Source organism: Carassius auratus, chromosome 12 (assembly GCF_003368295.1).
Source record: "Carassius auratus strain Wakin chromosome 12, ASM336829v1, whole genome shotgun sequence".
Classification (NCBI taxonomy): domain Eukaryota; kingdom Metazoa; phylum Chordata; class Actinopteri; order Cypriniformes; family Cyprinidae; genus Carassius; species Carassius auratus.
The window spans coordinates 4,291,828-4,318,642 of record NC_039254.1 but is presented as its reverse complement, the minus strand read 5'-3'; the positions used below and the strand labels follow the sequence as shown (position 1 = coordinate 4,318,642).

Here is a 26,815-nt window from a genome sequence, read left to right as displayed (position 1 = left end):
AGCGGACATCACACTCCCCAGTTGAATGCGTAAAGTCTGAACTACCGAGGATGCAAGTCTGAAATTTGCGTACTTTGTATTAGGGCTGGACGATTATAAAAATAATCAAAACAGAAATTCATAACCTCTAACCGACGTAATTTTCCCATGTCGGTTATTTCGGTTTTTTAATCCTGTTAACACTTCCCCCTTAAAAGCATACTAGCGCGTGTGTAGGCACATGACTCTGCTCTCCAGTCAGTGGCATAAAAGCAAAACATGGAGTTAATGTTATTCAGCTGCAACAGAATGCTTAATTTCTAAATGTTTGACTTATTTTTTTTTATATTGGATTTTTTTATCGATAAGAATCGGAATCGATAAAATTCAAACAATACCCAACCCTAGTAAGAAATGTTACGAACATAGATAAAATAACTGCTGATAGTCTATCATATTTACAGTACAAACCTTGTCAGTGAACTATGAGGGCAAAAAAATCGTTCATTAATCGTAATAGAGGTAAAATTTTCAATTAATCGAGGTTTTGATTTTAGGCCATAATCGTCCAGCCCTACTTTGTATTGAGAAACGCGTGCAGACCTATGTCACCAGACTATTTGCCTAATCTTCACGATACTTTAGACCACGGTGGAAACACAGAAAGCAACAGGTCTGGGGGGAAAATAGTTCCTGGTACAATTGTTCCGGGTAATTTCAGTGGAAATGTGGCATTTGGTGAGGAAAGTTGAAAGTGTCTGTTTTGAACAGCAGGAAAAGCACACGGTGCACTCACTCGCAGGTGTTGTTTGTTGCATCTTCAGGGCAGTGGCCTGAACAGTAGCAGCTAAGGAAGCGGGCAGCATCCTCTGGGGCCACGGTGGACCCGTCCCCTGACTGGTGTCTCTTTGGATCTGATCCGGGCTTGACCCCAGTGCCGTGAAGCATGTAGTCTGGGTTTTGCCCACCTAGAAGAATTAAAATACAGGAAGCCAGATTTAAGACTGCCTAAAAAAATAATCATCCTTAATTTGCAAACATTCATATCAACCGAAGCAGTGAAACTAAAACTATAATCCAAACCAAAAATTAATATGCGTATGCATAAATTGCAGTTTTAGGACTTGGAATATAATGTGTGAAGCTTATGCACTATTTTTTATTATACTTTTATAATGTTTTAACATTCTTTTTAAATATTGAAAGCTCTATTCTTGATTCATAGAAATGAGCTAAAGTCATACAGGTTTGAAACAAAGAAAGAAAGAAAAAGAAAGAAAAAAAGAAAGAAAGAAAGAAAGAAAAAGAAAGAAAAAAAGAAAGAAAGAAAGAAAGAAAGAAAGAAAGAAAGAAAGAAAGAAAAATATAGACACAATATACACATCTCACTCAAGCCTATAAAATTCACAACCACTTGGAGACAAAACCCCTCGTATTGCCTTCATTCTATGCTAAATTATACTGCAATGAATCTAAGGATTTTAGATAAATAGGAGGGAGTGAAGAAAACAAATCACCATAGACTGTGAGTAAAAAGAGGGCGATAAGGATTGAAAACTGGGACAAAGAAAGAGAGACATGCAGATTTCTCTGTGCTGTAACTTGATCCGTCTGAGTGCGTGAGCATTTGTCGTAGACAGACAGGGTGCATATTGCCCCAGGCACAAAGACTCATGTGTTTAGTATTGATGTGGGTGCTTCCTCTTAAAGCCCTGCTGCTCGTCCTGCAGGTCTGAGCAGGCCTAAATCCAGTCAAAAAAAAAGCCCAAACTAAAACAGGCATGCTGCTGTTTAGTAAAACACCACATTCCACACCTAGGATCTCATTACTAGGGCTGCGCTTCAGACCCATCCCACGTCTTAAGACTGCTTCAGTCCTCTCTCTGAATATTAACAGAAATATCAGATGGAGACGAGAGAGTCCCTCTGAATCACAGTGCATCATTTCCCACAGTAGAAGGGCAAATCCAAACAAATATAAGTGTCAAATGCCATCCAGTAGGCAGTTCTTACCTGCTATCAGCAGAGTTACACGACAGCAACACCTCCAGCCATATCAGCTGGGGTGGAGACCACTAAACTGATATACAGTCTGATAAAACAGAAGCATGGAGCCAGGATGCTTTAAACCCTGAGAGCTGATATAAGCCTGGGGAATGAAGAGGACATGGCACAATAATATCAGAGGAAGAGAATAAACAAACCGCTTGTTAAACATCTACAGGAGAATCACACTAAAGGAGAATTCAGTGAGAATCTCATATAAAGATATTGTTTCTAATTAGATACTTCTCCATATTTACGTTCATATTCAGTGCAATCAATGAAGAAGCACTATGCAATTTCCTGCATTTTGATTGTAGGCTGAAATATGACCTGAGCACATTTTATGAGATTCACCCAGGGACTTGAAATGATCTGAGTGGAAAAACATGATGCATGGCCAGGAATAAAAGTGTGCTTGACAATACTCAGTAGTAATCAGCTCTACTGAGGGGGATCCTGGAAAAGATGTGTCAAACATGATAAGATGTTACTTAACACCACGTCAGTTTGTGGAACATCGCTTACAAAAGAATGTGTCATGAAACGTTCTGTTGAATGGCCTGAAGGTGAAATGGTGAGAAGTGGGATTAGGACGGAGAGTGAAAGACCAGATTAGGAACACAAGAGACAGGATTATAGTGTATAAATGTGAGGTTGAAGACCGGGTCGAGTGGCACGAGCTCTGGAGACTGATCAAACACTCTCAAGCCCTCCTCTCTTTTCATGTAATGCTTTGTCTCTCAGTGTATGAGTCAGTCCATTCATCTCCTGCGATAGCCAGCGATACAAATCTTCTGTTTATGTGTCACGGCTCGGTTTTTGCACTTGAGAAATGTTCATTTGAAGCCACAAAGGCGTCCCACGGCCCCCTCCATTAAGGGAAAATGCAAAATACACCGCGAAAGCATTTGATGTAACATCTTTGATCACTTCACAGTTTAGTCCAGGCGCCGTTGCTGCCACACGGGGCCCGGTGTGATAATGGAGGTGGAAACCGTTAACGTAAACATGGTGGAATAGAGACAGAAAAAAGGAAGAACAAAAAGTATCGCTCTGAAAGCCCTGCTCTCAGCAAGAGGCCAGCAAATTGAAGGAATGCGAACTGTGAAGTCAGAAACACAGCTTGCTTTTAAGAGCGACTGTAAAAGGCAGGCTAATCTGTTATGATGTGTTGAGCCCTACACGTCCTAACAGCTACAATGCGCAGATAAGCGCCAGCTAAATTCCCGCAACCACAACAGCGGCACACAAACAACCGCAGGGCTCAGGAATGTTATCTGAGCTGAAACACATAAAACAGGTTTCTAGCCAGAAGGGTTACTAAATCAGAGCAGATGCGACTTGTTGCGCTATCTCTGAAGTACCTCTGAGTGATTCACTGACATTACGAAGGCACTGAATACATTTGCTCTCCTTCCCCCTCTCTGAGTTTTTCCCTCGGCTGGGAGAGACGGCACTACAGAGCATCGCCCAGCTCCTACATGTGTGCTTGATTCTGGCTCGCCGTCACCGTGGAGTCTGAGGTCTGGCAGTACTCAGGCAGTAATGAGTCCTGCTGACCGCATTCTCCCAGCCTGTAGGCAGCTCGGCTCAGACTCCAGCGCCAGCCTCTTAAAGACACACTTCAGCTCCATTTTTCAAACAGTCGGCCCGAAAATATACACAGTGCTCTACAGTTACACATCCAATCAAAGTAACAGTTGAAGACAATCAGCAATCTCATTGTGTAGATGGCTAGTGTTTTAGTGTTCCTGTAGCTCAACTGGTAGAGCACTGCGATATCAAGCACTAGGTTGGGGTTCGATATGCTAAATGCATAAATGTAACTTTTAATTACAATTTTTAATTTAAATTTAGATGGCTAAAGCTTGTAGTTCTTCACAAAAGCTAGGTTTCATTCCAAAGTAGCAAAACAAACTTTGAATATCGCATTAAACATTTGCGAATTAAGCACGTTTCATTTCAACAAGTCAAAGAGAACACAACTATCACCTCCTGATAAACTGGCACTAAATATCACTAAGAAAAGTAGGCGAAGCCACTGAATAATTATCATATATAATAAATTACTTGTGTCTCAGAGCGGAGGTGGATGCCTGCTGTTTTGAAATGTGGTCGTGTAAGACAGTTCTGGGAGGCAATTATACAGAAATACTTCTGACGTCTGCTGGTTAGTCAAGTTATGCTGTCCCATCGCGCAAAGTCACATTACTTTTTTTTTTTGATGAGCATAGATGAACTTAAATGTGCTTCCATCTCCCTTTTTTTGTAATGCAAAACTTCAAAATGTGCATAAAAACAAGGTGACGGAAACAGTGGCCCTAAAACTTGTTTGGACACTTATGTGACACTTTAAAATGTCTGAATGTCATTGCAATAAAAATCTAAATATCAAACCAAGTGGCATCAGCAAAGAAAATTACGCTTTAAGTAAAGTTCTGTTATTTTCTCGCTCTCCTGTCATTCCAAACCTGTATGAATTTCATCTGTGGAATATCTTCTTTTGTGGTCAAACAGAATATCCAATGTTGTAGTTCAACATATTAACTGATCCACAAAACTCTTTTCTTCTTCATTTTCAACACCACATAAATTTTTGAAATCGATGAGACTTTTTTGAAAGTTTTGACTGAAAAGTGTGCTTGTGCTATATTCCTATAAATCCATGATTTGATATTGTGCTATATTCTACAGTAAAAGATTTTTTAAACATGATATAAGTATCCATACACTTTTTTTTAAGGTCACTATCTCAAGCCATATTGTTGCTTGAACACTGTCAGTGTAAGACAAGGCAGTAGCTGAAGCTTTAGCTGTGATCTCCAGGGTAAACATCTGTGGTTTGACCCTATTAAAGCAGAGGGTAGAGTAGGCAGCTCAGACATTATTGAAGCTTTAATGGGAGGCTGGTCAAGAGGTAAGCACTGAATATGAGTGCTTCACAGTTTTCACACGTTCATGAACAGGCTATGCTAGCTGCTTCTGGCTTCTGTAACAAAAGTGACAGCAAGACCGCAAAGAAGCGGTTCTGCATGTAAATTTTGAAATCACAAACTGAAAAGCAGTACGCTTTGTTGATCTCCATGTGTTCTCGGTGTTGTAGCTATTATCTCTCAGTGCTGCAGTAAGGCTTAACAGGAAATGATGCAATGAGCCAGCCAAGTCTCTACGAGGGCGTTTGGATCGCAAGCCTATAATCAAGACGCTGGTCCTCATGAGTCTCTCCGTGTCTGCAGCAGAAACGTAGGAGAGGGTAAATAAAACACAAAAATCCTCCAAGATGTCCTAGTGCCAAAATACATCACTGGGTATCCATTAAATCCATCAAAATAACATGTGAATCATGTATTCTTGAGGGACGACATGTAGGAGGTTTGCCCTCGAAATATTAGACACATTTAATTATTTAATTCTTACACCAGTTATTCATTAAAATTTGCACACATTAACAACAAAAAGAAACTGGACAATGTGGTAAGGCCAGGCTGTAGGTTGTGGGATGGCAGGAACGACTTAAGCTTTAAGTGGCAGTTAACCCGAACCTGCCATTATTATTTATTTACTTTCATCTCTTTAATAACGATCATTATAATTATCACACAGGCTTCCATTTCAGGGCATAATCCCCCAACATGTAATAATCCAGCACCATTTGAAGACTAGCTTGTTAAAAATGGAATGAGGGGGGAAGGAAAAAGGGAACATATGGAAAACAACGGCCTGCCTGACACAGACTAATAAAGTTGGCTGCCTTTATGAAAGCAAAGCTCTAATGGGCTCGGAGACACCTCTAGAGCCAAGTACCTAACAGCAAGCTGTAAAAGTGAGAGTTCAAACTGCCTTTAACAGGCTCCTGTGCCACACCGCTGAACACACGCTTGCTAGAGTGAACGCATGTCAGAGTACAGAAGCTCAACGGAGTCCTCTATTCAAATGCTTTGGAACCCGTGTTCTACAAAAACAAGGAAAGAAACAGCCACACACACCAACACAGGCCTTCATTGTCAGACAGTAATGATTATTTCCGGAGAGCAGCATGCATTTGGCATATTTAGTCCGGTACCTGTCAGCCAGCACAATACAGGAAATGGTTAAAGTGTCAGGGAAACTCACAGCACCGACTATAGACTCAACATGTTTCCTGTAGTAGGACCCGGGCAGGCGGCCCAGCGTGGCCCAGCAGCATAATAACTAAAGCAACAAGCGACTTGTTCAAAACATTGTTTTAAGATCAATTATAATCTATTCATAGGGAAGTAATGATATAAAAACCTGGTGAATATCAATAAACAGACCAATTTTTCATGTTATATAAGGCTCTTATGATATCTGTTTTATTTTTTTCCCAAATTCCATTTTATTTTATTTTTTCAAATTACGTTATTTTCCCCCCATTTGAATTTTTCTAGACTCTGGTTTCATGGTTAAATAAATAAAAAAAACAATTCTTATCAAAAAGCATGTCTTAGTAATTGAAATCATAACTTGAACTTTTCTTTTGAAATTTATTCATTTGTGTCTTAGTTCTGGCTGCGTCCCATCCTCCTTCAAACATGCCATAGTTCAGCCTCTTTTGAAGAAGAAGAACTTAGACCCTCTGGTTTTGTCTAATTTTAGACCCATTTCTACGCTCCCTTTTATTTTAAAGGTTTTAGAAAGAGCTGTGTTAATTCAGGTCCAAGAATTTAAAAAAAAAAAGCTGATGTTAGTGAACAGTTTCAGTCTGGTTTTAGGTCTCTTCATAGCACAGAGACTGCTCTTTTAAACGTTTTTAATGATCTGTTCTTACACCTTGATACTGGCAACTGTGCCATTTTAATTCTGCTTGATTTGACTGCAGCCTTCGACACAGTTGATCATAAAATTCTTTTGTGGCGCTTAGAGCACTGTGTTGGCTTAAAAGGCACTGTCCTAACGTGGTTTAAGTCGTATTTAACAGACAGATCAATTTCTGTACAAATGGGACAGTTTTCCTCCTCAGTGGCCCCTCTGACCTGTGGGGTACCGCAGGGGTCAGTTTTGGGTCCACTCTTATTCACGCTGTATTTGCATATTCAGGAAGCATGGCATCTCCTTCCACTGCTTCGCTGATGATGTGCAGGTGTATCTACCGCTAAAGGTTCCAGCAAAAGAATCTTTGCAGGCCGTGATAAACTGCATGAGCGATATTAAGACATGGATGGACCTAATCTTTTTAAAACTTAATGAGAATAAAACGGAGGTTGTCTTGTTTGGTTGTCCAGAGTTGGTTCAGGTTCTTACCAGCTCAATTGGCCAACTAGCACCTCTTTTAAGATCCCATTGCAGGAATCTTGGAGTGATTGTTGACGGTGCTTTTAAACTGGATAAGCAGGTCAGTGCTGTGGTTAAGTCTAGCTTTTTTCAGCTTAGACTGACAGCTAAAAAAAGTTATTCATGTTTTTATTACCTCTCGCCTGGATTACTGCAACTCCTTGTATACAGGCATTGGGAAGTCTGAGCTCTATCGTCTGCAGCTTGTACAGAATGCAGCAGCTCTTCTTTTAAGCGGCAGGAAGAAGCGGGAGCACATTACTCCAGTGCTCTCATCGTTTCACTGGCTTCCAGTAAAGTATCGGATTGATTTTAAGGTTATTTTATTTGTTTTAAATGTCTCAATGGGCTAGCCCCAGAGTACCTTACAGACCTTGTCAGGTTGCATAGGCCCTCCAGAAACCTCCGTTCAGCCAGCCTGATGGTCCTGGAGGTTCCTAGATCGAAACCGTCTCAGTGGCAGCTCCCACTCTCTGGAACTCACTGCCCGTAGCTGTGCGGACTGCTAGTAGCCTGTCCACTTTTAAATCATTGCTGAAGACTCATTTGTTTGAAGTAGCTTTTGGCACAGGGGAGCCGCCTTGATGAATGTGTTGTATTTTAGGAGTATTCTTTATTCTTAGCATTTTGCTACTTCGTTGTTCTTATAGTATCAGTGTGTTATTGTTTTTTTTTTTTTTATTGTGTATTTTACTGTGAAGTACTTTGGTAGGCCCTGGCCTTGGAAATGTGCTATATAAATTAGGACTGGGACTCGATTAAAAAAATTAATCTTATTAATTAGAGGCTTTGTAATTAATTAATCGATATTAATCGCATTTTAATCGCATATAAATATTTGACCTGAGAACAGTGCGAAGTAATTTTTTTTCACATGGATCGATAGTATACCATTGAATAATGACTGAATACATAAGCTTAAGCAACAAAATATTGTTTATTTTTGTTCAACCAAGTCTAGAAGACCAGTGCAATTCTTGCCATTAAGTGTAGCAATAGCATATTTAGAAACAATTTAGAAATAGTACATTTCAGAAATTCAGGTAGCTTATAGGTGCTGGAACCTTCTGTAAAGTGTTTTAAGTAATACACAATACTGTCAATTACATTCAGAACATTGGAAACCCTGACTATTAGAAAAGATCTCTCTATTGCTTCAGAGGCCATAACATACTAAGTCCAACTCTCAATAACCTTGGCCAAAACAATAACGAGTTTAACATAAACTGCCAGTTGCACCAACAAAATAATACATAGTTCAACATAAAGTGTAAAGTCCACGCTAGCTGCTATATGTTTTGCGTTGAGGTGATACTTGAGACTCGATGTATGCTGCGGTGATATGCGAACGCTAGTTGGTGCTTCAGTATAAACGGTCCACCGAAACTCATCCAGTGAGAAAAGTTTCGCGGTGCAAAAATAAGTTATTAAAAATGCGGGAAATTTTTTTTCTGTTACTAATTAATCTTAATTAACGCGTTATTTTTTGTGTAATTAATTAATCTTAATTAACGCGTTAAAGTCCCAGCCCTAATATAAATAAATGTGACATTGACATTGACATTGAACAATATAAATTTATTAAAAGTTTAACAAAAATGTAATTCTTAAGGCCCTTTTTTTACATTCAGTTTCTGTGTTTTCCATGAATTTTCTGGGTTCTATTTTTAAGGTATAATACAATTTTAATAATCAAAAGCATATCTAATTAATTTTTATATATTTTTTGTTGTTGTTGTTTTCAGAAATACTGTGCTGTGTATTTACATTTTCTGATAAATACATTTTCCTGGTGAACATTCCTTATGCATAAATTATGTTTTAATAATTTATTAGCAGTAGTACTATCATTACATGAAGTTTAACAGTTTCTTCAAGTTAAACCAAACTTTTATGTACCCTTCAGTATGTGCGTAGGAAACTAAACCGTGTGTCTGTGCCATTTATTCCCACAGACATGCAAAATATGCAGGATTCATATAATATTTATGCTGCTTAATATTCACCGACACTGGTCCAGATCTAATTTTCATTTAAGTGTAATGACCTACTTTTGATTTATAAATTTGACATTCCATGTTATACTGTAAATTCCACTTTTATGACTGTATGTTGTGATTCCATTTACGTTTTCTGCTTTGCGGAAATCATAGGGCTATTGTTACGGCCAACAATCGACAATTGGACAAAAATGTAAAATTACAGCTAAAATTGCTTTAAATGCTACAAGTTAATTTAGAAATTACATAATATTTAATATACAGGCTGAAAAAAAATATTATTTACCTTGAGATTTGAAGATTTATTACATTAATGTATTAGATGCTAATAAACAAAATATAAAATAATAATAATAAAAAAACACCCAAACAGAAATAAACAGATTTAAATGCTTAAATGTAGTATATTAATTAATTTGTTCATGCTAAAATATCAAACTAAAGATGTAAAACAAAACAAGCAGTGATCTCAATATTACCATATAACCTAGAAAAGTAAAAATGCCTCCGTTTGATTGCTATATTTCAGTCTGCTTGGGTTTCCACACAGTCGAGTAACTAGATCCTCTTACTGCAGGTTTTCCTCTCCTATGAGGCTCAACCTCATCTTCTCCTCTGAAGGCAGAAAATTCCATAAAGTTCATTTATTAGCTCCAGGATTGAAAGCCTGTGTTAAATGTGTTGAATGACATGACATTTCTCAGAGGAACGTGCCGCCATATGCAGTCAGGAGACATTATTCTGGTGTCAGACGTCAACCTGCCCTCAGATCAGCTTCCATACAGAAGAGAGGAGAAGAAAAAAACACGCTCAACAGCATTCATCTGCAGTTCAGCTCTCACCCTGACCCTGATCTCACTGGCACTCCAGTCTCCCTCATCATTTCACAGGAACCTTTGCAATGACTGAGGGTAGTTACCCTTTGTTTTAAAGGCTCTGGTTGACTTTACATGTGAGAAGAAATTACTGCCAGCACCCATTTCTTCTTTTGTTCCTTTACAGGGAGGGATACAGCAGAAGAAAGAATATATTTAAAGGGGCTAAACTAAGCCAACAAGCAGACAGTGAACACTCCAAACAATTGTAAAGTTAAAACTGTGTCAGTGCACTGAACATACTGTTATACTAAACAACAGAGGAAAGTAAAGTCTCTTAAATGCATTTGCACTCCAGAGATTTTAATTTGCCTTGGTAATTTCCCTTTGTACACAAAATTTATGAGCTTAACTCTAAAAGGAGGCAATGGGGTTGTGAGCTTTGACATACTAATTTAAACTTCTGTTTTTTTCTTCTTTAACAGACTCTGGAGAGTCTCTAGTTCTTGATGGGAGGAAAACTCTCTCTCCCAAGGCTTCTCTGTTGCCAAGAATAGACAGCGTTTATGATTTCAAGATATCATTGCCTAAAATAGAGAGGCACTTAGAAAAATAAACTTCAAAGAACTAAACAGAAACAGATAATAAGGCCTCATGACATCAGTGGGCAGCTTTTAAACGTAAACAATGAATCTACTGTTTTTACGACAGAAGGGTGGACCACGGCAAAACTGCTGAGTGATGTTTTGTAGCCTGGACAACTTGTTGACTGTATAACAAAATATTATGTAACAAAGTATACTTTGACTCATAGCTAGGCTCACATGAAATCGGTGCCCAAAAATCTCCACAGGACACGGCACAGTTCTTAACTGAACTGCACCCTAAGTGACAAAGTTCTATACATCCCCGACACGTTTTTTTATTATTATCTATTTTTAATAAATAATTAATAGAATTTTAGATATATTAATATTTTTGGTTACGCTTTCAGCTATCGATAAGCATGAGATGCTGTTAATGTTAGTTTTTTTTTATAAATTGATATTATATCTCTGAAAGTATGCATCAAATTGATCAAAAAGTTACAGTAAAGATGTTTAAAATTTCAGAACATATTTGTTTCAAATAAAACTATTTCAAATATTTTATTTATTCGATCATATTAATATTCTTTTAACATTATATTCATCAAAGAGTCATTATAAATATTAAGCAGCACAACTATTTTCAACGTTAGTAATAAGAAATGCTTTGTGAGCACCAAATTTGAAGCATCTTGTAACACTGAAGACTGAAGAAAATTCTGTTTTATTCAGATTTATTCACAAGAATACTTTACTTCTTTATTTGTGTGTGTATATATATATATATATATATATATATATATATATATATATATATATATATATATATATATATATATATATATATATATACACATATACAGACTAGATACTAGATAGATAGATAGATAGATAGATAGATAGATAACTGTTATTTTATGTTATATTATTACTTTTACTGTTTTTTATCAAATAAATGCATCCTTGGTGAGAAATTAATCACCTAAATTTATCATTTCTAAATGCATTTTACATATTTCCTCCACTTAACATCAACTAATGTGAGAAATAGACAATAGCGAGTTTTCTGTGCTTTATCAATGTTAACACTGTAACCCTAACCCTGCCTTCATTAAAATACTAGTGTAAAACTTGGGAGGAAAAACAGCATTTACCTGAAATAAACACATCTACAATCTTGCCCACTGACACACTCTTCCCTTATTCCTCTCCTTAACATATGAACACCATTTCAAACCAATCAACCAAACCATTGTTTCTCCACGTAGCCAAATGTGACCCAAACAGCCTCTTCACACCTCAGTCCTAAGACATGTATTCCCCAAAGACAATCACTGCTGAGTGAATGAATACCTAAAGACCAGATGTGAATGCAGCAAAACAGTCTCTAATGCAGATGGATACATTCTGATGTAGTGAGTCATTTGAGAGAAACAAAAGTGTGCAATTCCTCATGTTTGCTTTTACCTGAAATGGAGGCAAAGTCTCAATTACTGCCGACCCATATGAGAGAAGATCAGAAGGCCATCAAATCAATAAAATTAAATAATGAAATTAAATTCAGATGAATATCCTGGCAGATAGTGTTTGTTTGCTAATGCATTGCAAATGTGAAGAGACTAAAAAGATGAGAATAAAAAGCGAGGCCATTACCGTGCTATGTTTTTAAAGGCCACCATCCATTAAAACAGGCTTCTGCAAACACAGGAGATCATCCAAATACGGCAAAATCAATTCTGCTGCCTCAAGTCTGCTTTGTATTATAAATTGCTGCTGCATTTCTATTGTGCATCCAGATGAAACAAAACAGATGACCATTTCAGTCATCTCCAGTTTTCGCCTTCTTCCCTCACTCAAACAAAACCAAACAAAAAACACATTTTTGTTTGCTTTAGGGGTTTGTGATTCAAAACAGACACTTTGTGGCTACTGCCAAGCATCTGCTTGGTCCGCTGAGAAGAAAGCAATGGTCAAGTGTAGACACTTTATTAGAATTAAACTAACTTACCTTCACCCGACGATGAGAGAAGGAAGGTAGCTCCCAAAACGCCAATGACGATGACCATGGAAGTGCTTTTCATCATGTTAGCTGAGATCCGAAACTATTTAGCTGACTTGGTTTTGCCGTACTCTTTTGAGACAAACAAAGCGGCCAATAAGCTGTGAAGGTGAGTAGACTGAGGAAGAGAATGTGAGCGTGAAGACAACTTCAAGGCCTCTTTACAGCCTCCTCTTGTTAAAGACCCTGTAATGAAGAGAGAGGAACACTCATTAATGTTTCAGAACCATCATTGTAACATGTTTCCCTCCTGAGAGCCAGAAAGCAAGCTTGACAGAGAAAACTGGAGGGGTATTCAAATTCCTTTGCACTTCCATCTTCATGCTGTGACTTGACCCCTGACCCCGTAACAGACCAGAGCTGTGAGATGGCGGCTCTCGAGACTGGAAGGTTGGTTAAAGGGATATTCTACCCAAAAATCTCATGTTGTTCCAAACCTTTTTTTCCCCTTCATACAACGGAGCTCAATGGTCACCAAAACCATATGGTTAATGAAATACATTTTTTTTCTGTTCTGCAGAATAATGAAAGTCACACAAGTTTGTAAGGACTTGATGGCAGAGTTTTTATTTTTGGGGGGTGAACTATCCCTTTAAGTAGTGTCCCATTCAAAATGGCTGGTGTTGGGCTCTGTCCAGCGTTAATAACATAATGTGTCTTCTCTCTCGTAGGTCCTTCTTGTCTCAATGCAATTAGTGGCTCCCGGAGGTTCTGCGGGACTGGGGGCCTGAATTAACAGGCACAGAGAGGGGGCCGGTGTCTGTCACTTTTCATTTGGCCAAGGGGGACAAAGAGCCCCGACCTGCGCCCTACTTTTCACACTTCCCTGACTCCTGGGTAATGGGGAAACAAAAGGCGGGGCTCCTCTGGCTTGCAGGGACCCCTTAAAACAGACTGGGTCACTCTTCACACAGGATCTCAGGGCAAGGGATGGAGATATGTGACCAGCAACAGGTTTCAACAACTTATCCCATCCCTGGTAAAGAAAATAAACTAGTGTGCAACTTTCACAGACAGTACAATTACTTTTTTATTATTATTATAAATATTACTACCACTACTACAATTAATGTTATTATACATTAAATATTACACCACTACTAAATATAAATAAAGATTTACACTGCTTTTCTGAGCTCAGTTAAATGTATCATTATATTCAGTTAATTAATAAATAACTGTGATAAAGACAACACACTACTACTACTAACAACACGATTAGATGCATAAGAAGTGTATAAAGCATCCATATAGTCACATGACAGGGATCTTGCATTAAAGCCTGTAAAAAAATTTGAATGAATAATTCACTGTTGGTTTAAACATGCCTTAGGAGAGATAAAGATGGAAGACTGGTAAAAGCAGGCCGCGACTAGTCAGTGTGGAAAGCTTCATGGCCTAAGGACAGGAAGTGTGCTGACAGAGAAAGAACAATCATGAGGTCCCTGACACTTACACTTAGATCTGTGAACAAGATTATCCCAACACAGTCACAACACACAAAACACACAGCTTAATATCAATAACATAACAGTTCGAAAACTGGCACAAAGCAAATCTCTGCAGCATATGGACCACCATTAAATCATAAGGCAAAGATGCCATAGAGCTGTGCTAAATGGCATAATTTATAGTCTCACTGAGCACTCTGTCAGAGGAAAGCTCCTCATTTATTTGCTTTGAATGGATGAAAGACCAGAGAGATGGGGGAAAGGTAAAGCAACTGTAGCCACCATATAGAATGAACACACCTTATAACAAATCACTGAGGCATGGCATGTGGTTTCTGGGAAGGCATTCCCACAGTCTTCAATCATATAATGCTTGAAAGGGGAAGTCACTCTGCAGACAGAAACCTGAGGACGAACAGAGCCAGCTGTGTCACTCCTTTCCCCAAAGATAATGCTGCTTTGAGAGCGCCTTTGAATATCTTTGGTTTTTTCAGCTATGTCCATTTCATAGAATAGCATAACCGCAAGACGCCAACCATCCCATTTCAGAAATTTTTTGGAAAGGCAGGTGAGATGAACAGCTAAAGGGATCACCCGAGATATCCTGTCAAGTCTGTGGCCTTGATCGATGCAAACACACTCAGAAAAATAAAATAAAAATAAAAAATAAAAAACACACAAAACCACTGCCCAACACCAAAGAACACCTATTCAGAATTATGGATGCACTAATATTAAAATTAAACAATAATTGTTTTCATGTTATGACTTGTGAATTTTTTTTATATCATGATCCTATAAATAAATTACAAATAAAACACTAAAACTTAAACTCAATCGTTTTTAAATACTGTAAGTAAATGTATGCATCACAATGTGAAAATATATGAACATACTTGGAAAATGTAGTGAGCTAAGCTAACAGTTACTCTTCATTAATTGAAGATTCACTACACTAAAGCTTCAGCCCTGTAAAATGTAGCAAGCTGAGCTACAGCAACATGGCAGAAGTTGTTTACTACATCTAAGCTATAAAAAATATATTGAATTATATTGAACCAACATCATAAGTCAATGATCTCTCAGTGATCAATAAAACAAGCAGATAGACAGGCATAATAGTTCAGTTTAGTTGTTTTATTCAACAACTGTAATGTACAGGGACAGATTTACCTCATATTGTGTACACAGGCAAAGTTAATTTTTGATGTCAGCCTGGAAATTATATTATGGTATTATGGCTTTATTGTATACAGATACATTTATATAAATGGTAACACTTCACAGTAAGGTTCATTAGTTAACATTAGTTAACAAGTGTTGATAAACTAAGAATGAACAATACTTCTGCAGCATATATTAATCTTCATTTCAACATTTCCTAATGCATTATTAAAATCAAAAGTTGTGTTTGTTAACATTAGTTAATGCACTATGAACTACAAATGAATGACTGTATTTTCATTAACATTAAAAAAGATGAATAAATACTGTTCATTATATGCTTGTTCATTTATACATTGGCTAACATTAATTCAATCTTGTATAGCGTTACCATATAGATGTATGGGCTAAAAAATAACTTAAGCTATGTTTATTTGCATCATTGCATGTGTCACTATATTATTAACATTTCATCAAAATCAAGTTTAAATTCAAAGTTTTTGACCAGCGAATGTTTTTCCCTGTCATTAATGCTACATCGCATTTACATTCTCATGAACTTGCAGGTTTATACGACATACACTGGCGCTATGTGGGTGCTCAGTTTTTTTCTGTTATTCGGCCAAAGTATTATATTATAAAAGATTCAGCACAATTTGCACAGGCTATTTGACTGTGACTTCATAACAAATGCTAAGACACATTTCTCTGCTCCTCAAATACAAAAAACATTACCCTTCATAAATATAGTGTTTCTCGAGTAAAGGAAATGCTGTACTTATTCAATCAACAGTTCTTTTATTTACCTTCAGACTGCAACAAGCTGAGATGCTCCAAACTGCACGCCACAATTCATTCATGACAGAGGCGGGAGGAATAATGAGGTTTGACTGACAGTTTGAGGAGCAAATGGAGTTACGGGGTTTAGTGGCAGGGCATCACTTTTACTGGTCCAGGAACAGTGATAATTATCAGTTATATTTCCAATTAGTTTCATAATGCATTGGATAATGTCATTTTTGTTGATGCTACTAAGGTACTTGATAAAAAAAAAAGAGATTATTATCTTAGATGACCTAAATCTATTAATATTTTTAAAGACTAATTTATTTATTTTTATCTAACTTCATTAAGATTAACTTAATATGCTAATTCATGCTACATTTTAAAGACATTTTTTATTTTATATTTATTTAACTCTTATTATCATTATTTAACTTAATTTCACTTTTATTAAGAGTGGATTTCCATGGCCATCTGTATTATTACTGTGGTTATCTGCACAAGGTAAAAGGTTTATATACTAATGTATTTTTAAGCTAACTTTATTAAATGATTAAACTCAATTTAACATTAACTATTAAAGGAGTGTTAGATGATGCCATAAACTGAAAAAAAAAAGATGAATAAAGCATGCACAAATCGATATGCGATATCAACTTACTCAGATAAAAAAAAAAAAAAATAAACTATATTATCTGCAGATAACCAATATGGTATTTGTTATCAGAATCTCTTAAAAGAACATCACCAAAAACAAGTGCTTCAAAATGATGAATGTAATGAAATGTATCTATCATTTCTATAGAGTCTACAGAAAAACAATCCCAGCTCACCACAAAACATGCAAACAAACACAAACATGCTTTTCACCAGCGCCGACCATGTTCTCTAACTCGTAGATTGAGTGAATGTGGTATGTGGATATGTGTGCTGGCATGCGTTTCGCCGGCCCCTCCTGGGGGCCCCTCCTTGCAAGCAGCCCAGCGCCTCGCCTGCCTCTCAAGTCACGACGGCCAGCAGGGAGAGCAGACTTCCTGGCTCCACTCTCATTGTTTGCTTGGCTGCTTCTGAGGCTCATCCAAGGCTGGATTACCATAAGAATACTGAAACGTTCCTGCAGAGCACTCCCCTTCCAAACCTCCTGCTGCACTTCTCTCCTGTCCTCCTCCCGCCTCTCTTCCCTCCTCTATCTATCTATCATTCCCTGCTGGCCGCAGCTCTTCCAACATCTCAGTCACGCTCTGCTACCAGCACAGCCCTCTCACAGCCCGCTGTCGCTTCCTCTCTCACATCTACAGCCCATCTTTGGTTTGTATCTGCGGCTTATCGGATGTCTGAACAACCCGCAAGAGACACACAACACTCTAATGGAAATATAAAAGGGGGTTATTGGGAAATAAGATGTGAATTTAGTAAGACTGATGGTATCTGATTTGATACCAGGAGGGTAAAAACGAATCTTTCTGTGTAAACGTCTACAAAAGAGAAATCGAGTGGAAAGTGCAGAAAGTTGAAAGGAAGGAAATGAGGGCGGAGGTTTTTGGCAAACAGATAGTCGTGGGTTCAAGAACAAACTGATGATGGTGTTGCATAGTCATCCTGCTCATCACCCACGTAGTAAAGTACCTTGGGTTCTTCTGTGCTCTATTTACCTCTATGTAGTAAGACTCTGGATGAAATAAACCAAAACTAAATTCATGTCAGTGGTTGACATTCACTATCAGTCAGAAGTCTGTACACACAGACTCTCTCTATTGTTGGTATTTTTCAAGTTTTATAGTAACAGCAAAATTACCCCCCCCCCAAAAAAAAAACAAACAAAAACAAAACAAAACAAACAAACAGAGAATTACTTAAAATTTTGTAAGTCAACTTTAAAACCTTACCATGTACAATATGAACTGTAAAATAAACGTATATTTTGGAAGTAGAAACTATTAAGTAATTTTTTATGAAAAACCGAATAAGGACATTTTTTGGAAATTCCTTTGTAACATCATATAATTGTATTTTGTATAGTTTTGTTTCTACTTACTTTGGTATCAGTAGTAAACTGTCTATACACTGCCCATGTTTTATGGACAGATCATAACTTATGATAAACTTTTTATCCGATTATTATAATTATTGCATGTACAATTTAAAGGCATAATGCAGATTTTGGTATAGGTCAAATAGATTGGTTTACTAACATGATATTGATAATTAAAGAATTATTGTAAGGATAATGTAAGGAATTATTATTATCATGATTATTATTATTATTATTAAAGGTGCAGTAAGAGATTTCTGAGAAATGCTTTTGATATTTGAAATCATTGAACAGGCTATTCAACACTGGCACCTCCCCCATCACTGCTGGACACACCCCTTACTGGTGATTGGCTACAAGTGTGTTTTGGTGCTCGGCCAGATCCACTTTCAACAGCATTTCTCAAAAATTGCATACAAATATAACTATGATTGTCTAACCTTGATCATCACACTGTGTTATGTATCCCAATGGGCAGCAGGATTGATTCTGCACAATACGAAGTTATATTTATTATTTTTATTACAGTTGTGTAATCTAAGTTTGAAAATAGAATAACCCTGCTGCTACTTACTGAAATAGTGAATGCATTGATTCACTGGGTTTTCTTTTTCAATAGACATATTAAATTGGATCACAAACCACTTTTTCTCTTTATATGGAAAAAGACAGGAAGTCCAATTCCCATCAATCCAAATGTCTAGAGGAGTAGCAGACGACAAGCAGTGCTAAGACTGACCAAGTCCCTCTATCTAGTCTTACTTCAATACCCATAAGACCCTGTTAATGCTATCGGCCCATTACAACACAATCCAGCATCACAAACATAAGATTTCCTCACATAGAAGACACACACTTTTCTAAAAGTAAGTAAATATGTCTGAGAGATGTTAATGCTGGCTAAGATTTACTGCTGTAAACACTGTGCTTGGACTGACAAGCCCTGAGCAGATCCTGGGAAACTTGTGTAGAGGCTGCTGTGGGTTCACAAGACGGCTAGATTCATTCTAGTCTGTAATTACAACATTGAGCTGAAAATAAGGCTTTGTTTAAGCAGATGCACACGCTCCAGCACATTCCACGGTCAAATGTAGCCTCACTCTCCAGAGAGGGCTTCACGTCACTGAGACATATGGTTGGGAGGTTCGATTCTGGACAACACAACAGAAGGTCCATGCTCAGTTCAACAATCACAGATCAGCTCTGCTGGAAATTGGACAGAAATGCACTGTCTCGCATTATATTTTGACTATAGGGTCTAAAATAACAAAAAAATATATCTTTCAGAGTTCGGCAGAATAAGCGAAAAAGCGGAATAATATGTACCGAACATGACTTAACGCAATCAAAAAGGCACACACTAATGCAGCAAACATGTCGGCAGTGTGAAAGTATTTAAAACTATACGCAGAAATCATTACAAGCTCGAAGCACCGACAGCAAGAGAATGTGCTGTATCACATCTCTGATAAAAAGAAGAGGTGGCTGATACTCGTGGTTAGGTTACTGTGATGATTGAAATCGTGAAATTACCTCAAACGATTAGTAAATAAAATACTGAATTTAATATTTTCTAACGCACGCAAGAATTGCATTTATTCTGACAGAGCTCTCAGCACCAGAGTTCAAAGTCTTAAGTGCGAGTAAAATCTGAACTGAACTTGTTACTCGTCAGTTGACTTTTATTTTTTTTTAAAGGCATGTGACAATGTGTTAAGCATGACAAACATCTTCACAAATTCATAATGAGATTCATTTATAAATCTGAATGCCAAAAAAAAAAAAAAAGCACTGAGCTCTTCCTATGGGTTTCTGCCAAAATAAAAGCAGAGAAAAAGCAATAACTCCATCAAAATTTATATTGTAATTTTACTGTTGTTCTGTAAAATAAAACAGTAAGACAATAATAATGATTACAATAATTACAATATAATTTTACAGTAAAAATACAAGCCTGATTCAAGTCTCAAAAATGGCCAAAAAATATTATTTTACTAACTTACCAACAAAGCACAATTTAACTTAAAATTAATATGTCTGCTAGAAATGTAAAAAAAAAGGTTCAGTGTAAAGTAAATATTTTTAAATTGTTGTTTTGTAATAAATTATTTATTTGAAAAGAAGGACAAAACAGCAAAAAGCAGATTATGGTAATTTAATTAATGCAATGGTGAAAAAAAAAATAGCAGCATAGGCCTACATGGGGGGGAAAATGTGAAAAACTGTGTTCAGTATTCGGCTATCAGCCAAGTGTTTCATTTTGTTCGGCTTCGGCCAATAATTTCCATTTAGGTGCATCCCTATTAGACTATCATACAAAGGTATGGTGGTTAGTAAGATAAAAAAAAATCATGCTTTTATTCACAGAGGACACATACAATTTATCAAAAGATAAAACGGATCAAAAGTGACAGTAACGACATTTATAATGTTACAAAAGATTAAAAGCAAACAAAAAAAATGCTGTTCTTTTTTAAACGTAATATTATGGTTTCCCCATGCATGAGAGAGAGAGAGAGAGAGAGAGAGAGAGTCTGAACTGCCTGAACAGTAGTGTATCTGTACCTACAGTAAATTCTTTGGCCCAGTCATGTGACCACGACCAACTATTTTTGTTATGTACACTTCTTATGGTATTGCAATATTGGTATTTTATTTTTAAAAGCCAAAATGGCTGACATAACACAGAGCTGTTATTACAGTTTTTCTCAACGGCTTAAACACATTTCTTGAAACTATGCCTAGTATTCTCAAAACATTAAACATGAATCCATAACTTCTTACTCAATTCACCAAACTTCCTATATACATAGTGTTTATAGTTCCGAAAAATGGGTGTGCTTTTTGAAAAATGGCATTATGATTTTGAAATTTTAGTTCAAAAGCCTGGTTATAGTGCTTTAGCAATCGAGAAAAACACCAAATTGACATATTATTCCCTACCTACCATCTATTTTATTCTATTGTATTCATGAATAATTATGGACAACCTATGAAATACCATTATTGTAAGATATCTTAACATTTTTATAACAGATAATATTTTTCAAACTCAAAATACTTTCGGTGTAGAAGAAACTGAAACAGCCACAAGCTTTTGGACTAGAGGTGGGAATCTTAAGGCACTTAACGATTCGATCCGATTCCGATTCTGGGAGGAGCGATCCGATTCCCAGAACGATTCTTAATTAATTGTCCTGCTTTGCAAAAAAATACTCTAAACTTTTTATTTTAACCAAAATTTTAGTTACTATGCTTTTTGTATATAGTTAGAATATCTGTTTGACAGTATTGCCAAATTAAAATGATTATTAATATTTCTTTTTCAATACTTTTAATTTATTTAAGTTATTTTCAGGATTAACAAACTCTGAATGAATGGTAAGCCATACAATTGCAATGAACAATCATTAAGAATAAACAGTTCTCAATTTGTATGACAGGGAAAATTAGGGATTCTAAGATGTGATCTTTACACTCACTGTAGAGTGCGGGGACAGCCGTCTCACTAAAATAACGACGTGAGGGCAAAGTGTATCGTGGCTCAAGTACCTGTAACATCGTGCGAAATCCTTGGTTTCCACAACCGAGTACGGGCGCAGATCTTTGGCAATAAAACCCGCCACTGATCGGGTAATTCGTTTTGCCTTTTCAGAATTCGGTGGAAGCTTTGCTACTTGATCAAGGGTCCTTTGAATGTAACCGGGAGTGTTCGTGATTGGAAGAGTGGAAGTGGAACCGCGTAATATGTTTCTTCATGTTAGTCGTGTTGCCAAAATATTTGAATTTGGCGCTACAAACTTTGCACACAGTATGGCTTTTATCAACGACACCTTCGGTGTCTTCAGAAAATCCAAAATGTTGCCACACATCCGATTTTAAATGAGATGGTGCAAGTCGTAGTTTGTCCATTTTATCTTAAACAAAGCTAATTCACCAGCATATGAACGGTCGTCCATCACTGTCTTTTTTGTTTGGTCACGTGAGTCTTGACAGCGCTCGCATTTGAATTGAACACAGAATCGATTGTGAATTTTTGAGAATCGATTCTGGATCGTTAGATAACGAATCGCGATGCATCAAGCTTTTCTCCCACCACTATTTAGGACATCTCTTCAGGATTCAATTCTCTCCAGCTAATTTTTCCAGTCTACAACATTTGATTCAGAAAGTAGTGTTCTCTACCCAGAGATAGGCATTCAAGTTCCCTGGTCTACACATCCTAAGCCCCTTTCACACTGTATGTTGGTGCCTTCAGTGTGAATGCAAACACGTCCCGATATTGATTCCGGGATCGATCCCGGGTTGGGGACCGAGTAACATTGCCGGTTCCGTCCTGGAACGAGCTCTGTGTGAACAAAAGCCATAACCAGTGCCGTAAAGGGGGTGTCGTAGTGATGATGCACGTTATCGTGTGACTCTTTTACCGGGTGTTTTGAAGGCAGATGAACGTTTGCGACAAAATAATATGTGAAAACTGTAATGAAGCAGAGATCATGTAGTTCCTCACTATCCATGCTGAAGCTGAGATCATTCACCAGCTTAAGTGAAAGTTATTGTGCCTAGCGTTTTTGACTCGTACATTACACGTCACGCCCTGATGTCACGTGTCATTAAGGGACCTTTACGGTTGAGTATGAACGCCAGCAGATTCCGGAAAATCACTGGCAGTGTGAATGAACCAAAATCTAACGATCCGGGAACACATGCCGGGACACATTACCTGTGTATTATCCGGAATCTCAGTGTGAAAGGGGCTCTAGAGTGTGAAATCCTGACCTCAGTGCGGACATGTGCAAGCCAAATTCTTTTTGGATGTGGAGAACAAAATCCATATTACTAAGTGGCTAGTTCCTCTGTGTATAGAAACACATGTTATCCAGCTGGCAACTGAATGTGACATTGACCCCTTCCCCAAAAAACACTAAGTGCAAATTGTTTTGAGTTAAAGGACGTTGCCCTGAGGAGCAAAGCATGAAAGTGCACTACATGCAGGGCTCTCTGATGTCTCCAGTTCTCTAGGCAGGACGTTTAATGGCTGTGGCAGGAGGTTGCTCTGTATCAAACAGATACTTTTCACACTCTGCAGAGCTTGTGTTGCCAGAATATCTGTTCCTGCATGAGTTTACAAATCAAGATATCTGCCGCAAGGTGTTTAAAATGATGCCATTTTTTACCATTTTCTTATCCACATGATTGAGACATACTGTGACAGCACTGGAGTTCTGTTTTATTATCACTGTGGGATGATGGTTGTTTTCCAAGCGCCAAGGTTTGAGTCTCTCAAAAGGCATTAGGGCATGACAGAAAGGAAAGAAGGGTTGAATTTTCCACTACCTGCTCACAAATTCCATGGCTGTGGGATGATAAAAAGATTTTAGATCTTATTGTCCTGTAGAGGGGGGTTTGGTATAAATAGAAACATAAGCCCAAGGGTTCTTGGACGGATCAGGGCAAGGACATGTAAATAAATCCAGAGTATGAGAATTAAAAAGGCACATTTTTAAGAAAGCTGCATGCCTCTAAATGGATCATAGACTCAAAATGAAAAGTCTGTCAACATTTAATCACCTCAAGTCATCCCAAACCTGTTGTAAAACTGATTCAGATGTTTTTGGTCATACAATAAAACTACCAAAACAACATTGACTTTCAATGTAAGGAACCTTCAGAATATTCTTTTATGCCCAGAAAAGACAGACAGTCATAAATGTCTGGAGCATCATGAGGATGAATAAATGACAGAATTTCCATTTTTGGATGAACTTTGCCAGTAGGTCAATCAACCTCTCTTAATTTTCTATAAAAATGCCAATCATTTGAACTACTAAATGTCTGTTATTTTACAACGTGACACTGACTTTTTATCTAATTACAGCATCAGGAAGAACAGTACAAACCTTTGTTCTTCAGTCAAAGAGTGACATCTGGACACTTTGATCCTTGATCCAACAATCAGTCTGTTTATTCGCACTTTAAAACTTCAGTTTTAGTCGGAACAAAACAATAATTTGACTTTTTAAAATGTAAACCATTTAGTCCATGTGAATTCATGCCAGTTCAACATCCAAAAACTAGAAGTGCAGCTCTGCTTCGTCTAGCAACAGTTGCACTACAGGCACTCCTACCCAAAAAAGATGTCAAAAAAGGTTAAAACAGAAGACCACATAAAATAGGTGGTCAATACAAACAAAAACCAGAGTTAGTTGACAATGTCACTTTCTGTTATGCTTCATGTGCATGTTTGAAAGTTGTCCTGCTTCTGCTTTTTGCAAATGTACGCCAGCACATATGAAATATTCCATGCCCCATCTCAGTATAACTTAGTTATATGTGTGTGGTCTGTGTGTTAGTGTGTGTACAAGAACAGATTTGGAGCAATTGTATGAGAATCTCAGGCAGCCCGAGTGCAGTTTATGAAAGCAAAATTGTACTGCAACAGGGTAGTGTGTTTGCCTAGAAACCACAGTAACGAAGAGGCTGGAGGAAAGCGCTGGAAAACTTTAGAGCTGCCCACAGGCAAAGGCCCTGTTTAAAGCCTGGCAGATCACACAGCCTCGTTCAGCTCCACATCCTTTGCAAACATGTGGCTGCAATTGAGTGGAACAGCCCCTCCCTCCAGCCAACCATCCCACCGCCCCATGTAAACATCCCAGGTCCATAGGATTCACTACATCACGCACTGATTGACCCATGCCTCTGAGCAACATCTAAACTTGCAGTACAGTCTAATCAAAAGTAAAGCCCTTAAGTATCTGAGAAAATCCCAACGGTGATCCCCTCAAAGTGGCGGTATGGAGTTCTGCATGTAAACACTGTTCTCATATGTCATGGGTCATTAATGTGGAATGGAACGGTGGAGGTGGGCTCCAGGGAATCTGGTCTCTGACAGACCAATCAAGCACCAATAATTATGAGACAGGAAACTCGCTGATTGCGTAGGTCTGTCTCTGTCTCAGGCACAGGGTTAAGGGTTAATCTCTGAGCTTCGTAATCAAGGTTGCCGTATGCTTCTTCTCTCCCCATGAAAATACAGCCAAAGGTGGAGGAAGTAAAGAAAAATAGCAGCATTAACTAACGAAGTTGGCTATTGAGTCAGACTTTGAAAAAGAGGTGACCCTCTGGTAATAGAAAGTAGAGCATTCCAAACATTTACCAACAGTTTAATTTCACAAAAGACCCTGATTTACAAAAGAAAAAGTATAAAAACACAAAAAAACACAGAGAAAGAGAAATAAAGTAAAGAAGAGCCTTCAAGAGGAAGCATCAGGTTCTTACCTCACAGGGTAGCAAGTGTGGCAGCACATGATGATGAAGGGGACTTCTGGGTATCAGCATTAAGAGTCTTCTGTCTGGAGCTGATCACAGAGCAAAGCCACAAACTTCTGTGAAAAACCTTTGTAGTACCTAAAAAGAAATGGGGAGCAGAGAAAGAGATAGTTAAACCATCTGTTGAAAAAATAAAGAAAAATGTCATTAGGAAGCCACAACACCATAAAGCACCCACAAACAACAATTATACCATATCAAAGGAGCTTAACCAGAATTTCTGACTTTGGAAATCAAATACAAACTGCCATGCCTCTTCTGGATAAAGGAGGAAGGCTGTTGTCTTCAAATCACTAACAAATTCCTCATTACTAAGGTCAGAATCAGATCCAAGAGTGATGGATATCATTTAGTTAACTTTCTTAAATTCATCCAAATTAGGCATTTAAACGTCTGATCTCACATAAAGTGAAATATCATTATCTGGTTGCATCACAAACAGCAGATCCCCTGTTCATTATTCTATCTATAAAGGTTGGATCAAGCTTGAGAAATACGTCAGTGTCAGCGACTTCTTAGTGCATAGAGTCCAACAGAATAATAAAATAGTATTTATGATTTGTCATGCACTGCTTTAGGGCACTTTTAGTGTGTCACAATTGAACAGCTGCCAAATCAAAGTTTAGCCAATGAAAGTTTTTGCATCTTCAGAATTATTTGAACGTTGTCAAAGTTAAAGTCAAGATTAAACTGTAACAGATATTTTCTTCTGTAATACGACAAACATTCAAGTGTAATGGATTATCAAATAAAAAATGTAGGGCAGGGATTTGGTTCTATGCATCAGTTGTTTATTGGATTGAGATGTGGATGTTTCAGTCAAAAATAAATGCAAGATTTTGTAGAGTGGCAGGGTTTACATAGAGAGATAGTGTGTCGATGATAAAGTTTTGAAAACAACCTTTAAACTGCTAATAAAGTGGAAACTCTCTGTCTGCTCACTCATTGCAGCCTAAGATTCCTTTCTTGTTTACACTTTCATGTCTAGACTTCTGTTAGAAGTCCATATTTGCAAGCAAGGTTTGATACAGCATGATACGCTAAAATATGGGAACTTCAAACTCAACAAACTGACACCAAAATACTCTTGAAGCTTGAATGGAAATTAAAAACCAATTAAGAAAATTGTCAAGAAAATTCATGTCAAACTTTCACAAGTAACACTGATTAGTTCACATGAGATTCTAATAACGCTGCTCTTCTAGTATTAAACTGAACTGAGGCTTCTTGTGGATTAGTGTCCGAGGCAGGGCAGAAACACTCCTCAGACAGAGTGTC

The 26,815-nt window shown here is 37.6% G+C and overlaps 1 protein-coding gene across 1 annotated transcript in view; it reads right to left on the bottom strand.

Moving 5' to 3' along the window:
• LOC113111548 (bone morphogenetic protein receptor type-1A-like) overlaps positions 1-26,815 on the bottom strand; it is a 38,584-nt gene that overhangs the window by 5,448 nt on the left and 6,321 nt on the right. Inside the window, exons 2-4 of the mRNA XM_026276370.1 lie at positions 25,487-25,615; positions 12,728-12,964; positions 776-947 (exon numbers count right to left, since the gene is read on the bottom strand). Of these exons, the coding sequence (XP_026132155.1) occupies positions 776-947; positions 12,728-12,803 (248 nt within the window). The 5' untranslated portion in view covers positions 12,804-12,964; positions 25,487-25,615. The remainder of the gene's footprint in view (positions 1-775; positions 948-12,727; positions 12,965-25,486; positions 25,616-26,815) is intronic.